The 7,661-nt window shown below is 37.2% G+C and overlaps 1 protein-coding gene across 1 annotated transcript; it reads left to right on the forward strand.

Annotated features, from left to right (window-relative positions):
* The first annotated feature begins 395 nt into the window (after window positions 1–395).
* Window positions 396–1,169, forward strand: LOC120254364 (ubiquitin carboxyl-terminal hydrolase 24-like). The gene is made up of 3 exons (XM_039262474.1): window positions 396–554; window positions 633–824; window positions 915–1,169. Exons 1-3 carry the CDS (start codon window positions 396–398, stop codon window positions 1,167–1,169), a joined length of 606 nt encoding a protein of 201 aa, XP_039118408.1.
* Window positions 1,170–7,661: the final 6,492 nt, after the last annotated feature.

The following is a 7,661-nucleotide window of genomic DNA, read 5'->3' on the forward strand; positions in this document are numbered from 1 at the left end:
GCTATATGGAAGAAGAAATCATGCCATCGAGTTAAGTGATATATTCTGGGGACAACGAAGGACTATCGTCGAACCAAATGGTATGTTTTTTTACCGCTATTCATAAACTTTGTTTATGATTTGTTGTTTGTTTTAGTTTTCTTGTGTGATACTTTTCAATGCAAATATGATCATAAGCTTTCCCTTTCATGTTTGATTTATTGACTATAGGAGTTGGTTTGATTCATTGCAACATCATGTGATTGGTGTTTGTTGATATTAATTGATGCTGCTCGCAGCATTGCGAAGAAAACATCCAATTTGAAAAGAATGAATTTGTTACAATGCGATAATTGATTCATTGCTAATTCAGAGATTCCGATCAGATAGGGTTTCTTTGATAAGTAACTTTGAACATGCCACACGATTCTGAAAATGCAGATCCCTTTTTGGAGATTGTCCAGCCGTTCCTTGTGCTCCACCTTAACATCACTTCCAGCAGTGTGCACACCATTGAGGACTCGCTGAGATTACATTTTGGAATTAAAAACAATGAAGGATACAGATCGTCTGAGGTAGGCGTCTCTTAAAAACTTTGCATATGAGTTCTGATTTAATGATGTTTGTGCTTAAAATTAATGCACGATATGCAGGACTATGAGGACAAAAACAGCGCCGGCAAATCAACGAAGATTGAAAAGCTTCCTAGGATTTTAATATTGCATCTTATGCGTTTCAGCTTTGAGAATTCTGGTTCTGGATTTGTTAAGTTTGATAAACCAGTTAAATTCCCGTCGGATTTGGAGATCGAAAATGATCTTCTCGCCAGCCCCGCACAGCATCAAGTAAGCAAGCAGATATTTTTCTTTATCTAAATACAGATTACGATGACTTTAATAGGACACAATTAACTTAGTCTATGATTTTTTATGCAGAGAATCTTGTATGAACTGGTGGGAAGTGTCACCCACCATGGAAGTAAATCCTCCATAGGGCATTACACAGCCGACATCAAATACCCCGATGGCCCATGGATGAGCTGCGATGATGAGAGGTCGCACCTGTTAGCTCGAGCGATGTTTTCCACGATCAGGCTTATATTCTTCTGTATGAGCGATTATGTTGTTGTGATTGCGCTTGTCAGGGCCAAATATAGCATTAATAGGGAGTCTCTTAGTCTAGGAAAATGACATTTGTCGATTTTAATTTCTTTCTTGAGTTAATCATTGGTTTTACTTTGTTTTTGGCTCCTTCAAACACTCTTAGAGCGTGCGGTCTTTACTATGTAGCGATTTGGATGCTTGGAGGAAGTTTTTGTGAATAGTGACTTAGTTTGACCATGTGTGTGAAAGCTAGTGTTTAAAGGGAGGAAAGAGCTACCACCCTTATAGTGTGAAAGCCGCTCTAAGGTAAATAGACACTATGCTTGAGGATTGTGTGGTTGATGATTTACTTGGAGTGAGGGCTACCTCAAGGGAGTGTGAAAGCTACTGTTCTTAGAGCGGAAATAGCTACCACCCTTATTGTGTGAAAGCCGCTCTTGTGATCAGATAGTGTTTATGATGATTAAGTTGAGAAAAGGCTACCTCAGGGGATGTGTGAAAGCTACTGTTCGATGGGCAGAAAGAGCTACCTTTTTTGATGTGTGAAAACTACTCTTGAGTGATTCGATAGTATGCAGCGTCAATGTGTAGTTGTTAATTTTTCTGGGAGAAAGGGCTACCTTAGGGGATGTGTGAAAGCTACCGACCTCATTGTGAAAGCTACCTCATTGTCTAATAAGTTTTTTGTTTGCATAACTTAATCCGAGTCGAAGAAAAATGAAGTGGGAAGGACTGAACGCGTATACATGGGAGGAACCATAAATACGAGTGAAACTTATTCTTTTATTGGGATTGAATATTTTAGTTGACATTTTGGAAATTTTCTTGGACTATTGAGACTCCCAATTAATTTTTTGAGGCCCGTTAAAAAAAGGTATAAATATCAAAATAGTCCCTCTATTTTACGTTTTCCGCCCTTTTAGTCTCTCTAATATAAAATCCGTCATTTTGGTCCTCTTATTTGCATATTTCTATTTTTTTGCTCTCTCTAATTAACGGATCTGCCCTTTTAGTCATTGTATTTACACATTTTTATCTTTTTTGGTCCCTCCAATTCATCAGCTGGAATGACCAAAAGGGTAGATCCGTCAATTAGAGGGACCAAAAAGACAGAAATGTGAAAATACGAGGACTAAAAAGAAGGATTTTATATTAGATGGACTAAAAGGACGGAAAACGCAAAATAGAGGGACCATTTTGATATTTTGACCTTAAAAAAATAAGCATGAACTCTGAAAGAAAAGTCAAGGAGGTGAAGGTATGTAAATATTCTCCTTGTTACAATTCTTTATTTATTTTTTCTGCATGTTATTTAGTGGCAGAGGAATTTATTTTGGTTTGCTTTTAGTTCTGTCAGTTTTCTTTGATGCAGGAATTTATATCTGCTGTAACTTTAATGTTTTGATATCTTTGATGTAGTGAACCAGGAAGAATAGGATGCCATTGAAGAGCTGCTGACTTACAAGGATTGCTGGAAGAGGAAATGTTGATTGGCTGCATATTTTGAAAACTTCACTGATTTCTTTCTCAAACACTTGTAAATTCTGAGAATACAAGAAACATATGCTGGAAAATTTATTTGTAAAAAAGGCTTGTAATGATATTCATCTTGCTTTATGGACTATGAATGCTATATATATAAATATATTCTTCAAATTGTTTTTAATGGATGTGGAGGGAGATGAGAGTCCTTTTATGTGTTTAAATTTTGGTGTTGTTCACTGCACTCAAACAATGCTTCTTTTACTGTTTATGCTCAATGTGAAGAATAAAAAATTTATATCTTTTATTAGTCCTTTGGATTTGTAAATTGTAATGAAATGATTGTGATCAATTATTATTAATCTCCACCGTTCATTTAGCACCCCACAATCCCAAGTTCCCAACCAATCTCTCTATAAAAAAGGCAGGCAGAGAGCAAGAGAGCACAATTCAATTTTACATTCATGGGTTCTGAAGTTGTGTTTTTTATTAGTGGCTGGATGTGTTTTTTTATTTGGGATTTATTTGGGGATTTATTGAGTTAATGTGTGCTAGTGATGTGCATGATCATGTGTTGTTGTGAGGAGATGAGGGGCTCGGAGTGGGTTTGAGTTGTGGGTTATGAAGTTCTGTGGATTTGACTTGTTTTTTTTTTATATTATTTTTATTATTATTTGGGGATGGGGATTTAATTTGAGGATTTATTTGGAGTGGGTTTGAGTTGTTCAGAAGCTCATTGGATTTGAGTTATTATTATTATTATTATTATTATTATTATTATTTGGGGATGGGATTTATTTGGGGATTTATTTGGGTTAGAGACAAGTGATGTGTGAGGCTGGAGAGGACCACCGATGTCCGTGAGGTGCTCGGGAGAGGACTGCGAGTGGGTGATGCTCGTGAGGTGCTCGGTGGCGAGCAGGGACGGAACTAAGGGGGGGCTAGCAGGGGCTTCAGCCCCCCCTCAGCCATCGGCGGTCTTCTTTGGTGGCCGGAAGACCCAAAAACCAGCCCCCCCTTGGAGGCCGGCCAGCCCCCCTTGGTGGCCGAGCAGCGAGCAAAGTGAGCAACCCAACTGCGGCTCCTCGAGCTCGGCGTTTCGCCGGCGGCAACCAGCAGCCCCTTCTCCCGGTAGCGGCGGTTAGCATAGGATGAAGTTGAAGGCTGAAGACTGAAGTTGAAGTCTTGGATGAGGTCCTGAGGATGAAGATGAATGATGAATTGATGATGGCTTGATTGGCTTCATTGGCTTGAGCTTTGTCATTGATTTGAGTGGCTTGGCATGTGATGTGGGCCCATAACTTAATTATAACTGGCCCCATTTATCAACTTTACTACTTCAGTTTTCAAATTTTTCATTAATTTTTTTAAGACTTTAAAGCAAAAAGCCTTGTTGTGGTTGTGGCCTTGTGGGCCGGCCGGCCAGCCCATGGGCTATAAGTTATCATTATCAAAACACTGAAATAGCTCCTTGATATTATGTTTCCTGATTTCAAAATCCTGAACATTGGTTGCTTGGAGTCTAACTATCTTAGAGTCTTGGAGATAATAGTGAGTATGTTACATTAGTATTATTTTTATTATTGCCATGAGAATGAATGTATTACTCCTTGAAATATGAATGAATGTATAAAATTCATAGGTGAAAAAATAGAACATGAATGTTAAACTTCACTTTTATAAATATGCCCACAATGTGTTTGATTAAATGCCTCAATGAGTTAAAATGTTGAGAATATCAAATATTAATATATATCATAATGTATATATGTATAATTAAATAATGTTTAGTGTTAAAGGATTAAACCTATATAGCAAAATGTAAAACAAGATAGACTTCAATAAGACTAGTTATACCAATTACCAAAGGTTTTATATTCATTGACACATAACAAAATGGATTCAATAACATAATAAAATTGGTTTTATAAGACATATTCAATCATTTAGATGCATGAATGTTAGCATTACCATGTTCAAACAATTTTGTGTTTGATTCTTCTAATGATGTTAGTTGTGTCATGATTAACTTTTTTGCTTGTTATTTTTTTATAGTCTATAATTAAAGTTTTTTTACTTATTTTTTTATAGATCATGGACAAATTTTTGATCAAACGACCAAGGAGTGAAGAGTCATCAAATACTCCTAAAGTACCATTGGATTCTAAATCAAGCGAGGAGAACATTAATACAAATTTTAATTTCAACGACATTGTTAGTGACCCCGGATTACGAAAATCAATTGAAGACTTTGATATTGGGATTAGAGATCAAGTTAGAAGAGAGTATTTGACTAGAGGCCCATGTCAACCAATTGGCCACAATTTTCCACAAAAAGATTATGGCAAACAAAAGAGAAGTTTTCAAGATGCTTGGTTTAAACAACATCCATGGTTGGAGTATAGTATGACAAAAGATGCGACATTTTGTTTTTGGTGTTATCTTTTCAAGACAAGTAGAGGAAGCCGAATGGGAGAAGATGCATTCACCAAAATGGGATTCAATAATTGGAAAAAAGCATTGGAAAAATTCGTAGAACATATTGGTGCCGTAAATAGTATGCATAATGATGCAAGAGTAAAATTTCAAGGGTTCCAAAGTCAAAGACAAAGTGTATCACACTTGTTGGCTACACATTCACATGAGATGGAGGTTGCATATCATATTCGTTTGACGGCAATTTTAGATGTGACTCGTTTTCTCTTGAAGCAAGGTTTACCTTTCCGTGGAAATGATGAGTCTTCAAATTCACTAAACAAAGGCAATTTTCTTGAGTTGCTTGATTGGTATAGCCTACGAAATGAAGAAGTTTGGAAGACAGTCAATCAAAATGCCCCTGGAAACAATCAATTGACTTCCCCAAAAATTCAAAAGGAGTTGGCAAATGCTTGTGCAACGGAGATTACACGTGTTATTGTTGATGATATTGGGGATAATTATTTTTCTCTTATGGTTGATGAAGCTCGAGATGCTTCAATAAAAGCAACAAATGGGAGTTGTTTTTACGATATGTGAATAAGAATGGACATGTGATAGAGCGATTCCTTGCATTGGTTCATGTGCCTGATACCTCTGCGATTTCTTTAAAGAATGCCATTGATTGTTTATTTGCTAAACACAAGTTGTCTCTTTCGAGGTTAAGAGGGCAAGGATATGATGAGGCTTGAAATATGCGAGGTGAATTCAATGGTTTGAAAGCACTTATTTTAAAAGAAAATCCATATGCAAGATATGTACATTGTTTTTCTCACCAACTACAATTAGTGGTTGTTGCGGTTGCTAAAGAGAATCGAATTGTGAGTGATTTTTTCCAATATGTTAATATGATTGTTAATGCCACCGGAGCGTCATGTAAAAGGAGAGATCAACTTCGGCAACATCATCATGATAGATTGGTTGAGCAATTGGAGAAGGTGGAGATAGTCAGTGGTAAAGGAAAAAATCAAGAATCCAGTTTAGCACGACCCGGGGATACTCGTTGGGGATCGCATTACACTACAATTCTCCGGCTAATTTCTATGTGGACCTCAATTTTAGAGGTACTCCAAAATGTCCATGATGATGGGGCTTCTAGTAATAATAGAGGCATAGTGGCAAGTTTGATTGATAAAATGGAGAATTACCAGTTTGTATTTGTGATGTACTTGATGAGACGTTTATTGGGGATGACAAATGAGTTGTCACTTGCATTACAACAAAAAGACCAAAATATTGTTCAAGCCATGCGATTGATTGAAGCGGTGAAAGCTCGTCTTCAACATTTTAGGGAGACAGGATGGGAGGAGTTTTTGGGAGAAGTTACCTCTTTTTGTAAGGGTAACTCAATTGATGTGCCTAATATGGAGGATAATATGCCAATTCGTGGTCGTTCTAGGCGGGAAGGACAATTCATTACTCATTTTCACCATTATCGTGTAGAGATTTTTTGTGAGGTAATTATTTTTTGTATTTATTATAGTTTTATAAATCTCATTAATTTATTATTTTTTTATTAATATTCTCTCTATTTTATCATTATTTCAATATTAGGTTATTGATTTGATTTCTCAAGAAAATGTTCAACCGCTTTCCTGAAGCTAGCACGGAGTTACTCCTTTTGGTATCATGCCTTGATCCTAGGGACTCATTTTCTAAATTCAACATCCATAAGCTACTCCGTCTTGCAGAGTTGTACCCTGAAGACTTCTCAGGGACTGAACGTATGATGCTTGAGGATCAACTTGCTACTTTCATTTATGATGTGCGATATGATGATGATTTTGCAAATATCGGGGACTTGGGAGGTTTTGCTATAAAGATGGTTGATACCGGCAAATGTACTATTTTTCCCCTCGTTTATCGTCTTATTGAGCTGGCATTGGTTTTTGCCGATTCTGACGACTAGTGTTGAGAGGGCATTTTTCGGCGATGAATATTGTGAAATCTGACTTGCGCAACAAAATGGGAGGCAGTGGATGAATGATAGCATGATTGTTTATATTGAGAAAGAGGTTTTTGCAACTATTGACAATGAGGCAATCCTACAATGTTTTCAAAAAATGCAAACTCGCCGTATTCAGTTACCTCCTTTAAGTAGCATGCGTCGCACAGATGGCAGTTCTAGCTCGAGTGTGCATAGATAAACGTTTTATGCTTTTTTTGTAATTGTTTTAATTAAATGTCACAATATCACACTATTTTGTATCGAATACAATTGTTATGTTGATTGAAATATATTTTTTGACACTTTGTCCTCAGCCCCCCCCATCTTTAAGTCCTGGTTCCGTCCCTGTCGGTGAGGAATGCAGTGTGGGTGATGTCCGTGAGGTCCACCGTGGTTAAGACCGAGACGATGATCATCGAGTGGGCGGGGGTTGGAGCCTTGTGTGAGTGTTGGTGATGATCAATTAGTTCTTTTGTGAAGGTGATCAAAGTCTTTGAGTTTCCATGGTTTGTAGGTTTTCTTTTCCATTATTTGTTCCTTGGATTTTTGGGATTTATTGAGTTAATGTGTTAGTGATGCGGATGATGATGATGTGTTGGATGAGTGTTTGGATGAAAAGTGACATGTTGTGGAGGGGATGAGTGTTTGGATGAAAAGTGAAAAGACGGCCATGG

The sequence above is a fragment of the Dioscorea cayenensis genome, unplaced genomic scaffold (assembly GCF_009730915.1).
Source record: "Dioscorea cayenensis subsp. rotundata cultivar TDr96_F1 unplaced genomic scaffold, TDr96_F1_v2_PseudoChromosome.rev07_lg8_w22 25.fasta BLBR01000430.1, whole genome shotgun sequence".
In the NCBI taxonomy this organism is placed as follows: domain Eukaryota; kingdom Viridiplantae; phylum Streptophyta; class Magnoliopsida; order Dioscoreales; family Dioscoreaceae; genus Dioscorea; species Dioscorea cayenensis.

Coding starts and splice junctions, on each gene's coding strand:
- LOC120254364 (XM_039262474.1), top strand. CDS start 396: ATGCCACACGATTCTGAAAATGCAGATCCCTTTTTGGAGATTGTCCAG. Junction 555..632: donor AAGGATACAGATCGTCTGAG/GTAGGCGTCTCT, acceptor CACGATATGCAG/GACTATGAGGACAAAAACAG. Junction 825..914: donor CCAGCCCCGCACAGCATCAA/GTAAGCAAGCAG, acceptor TTTTTTATGCAG/AGAATCTTGTATGAACTGGT.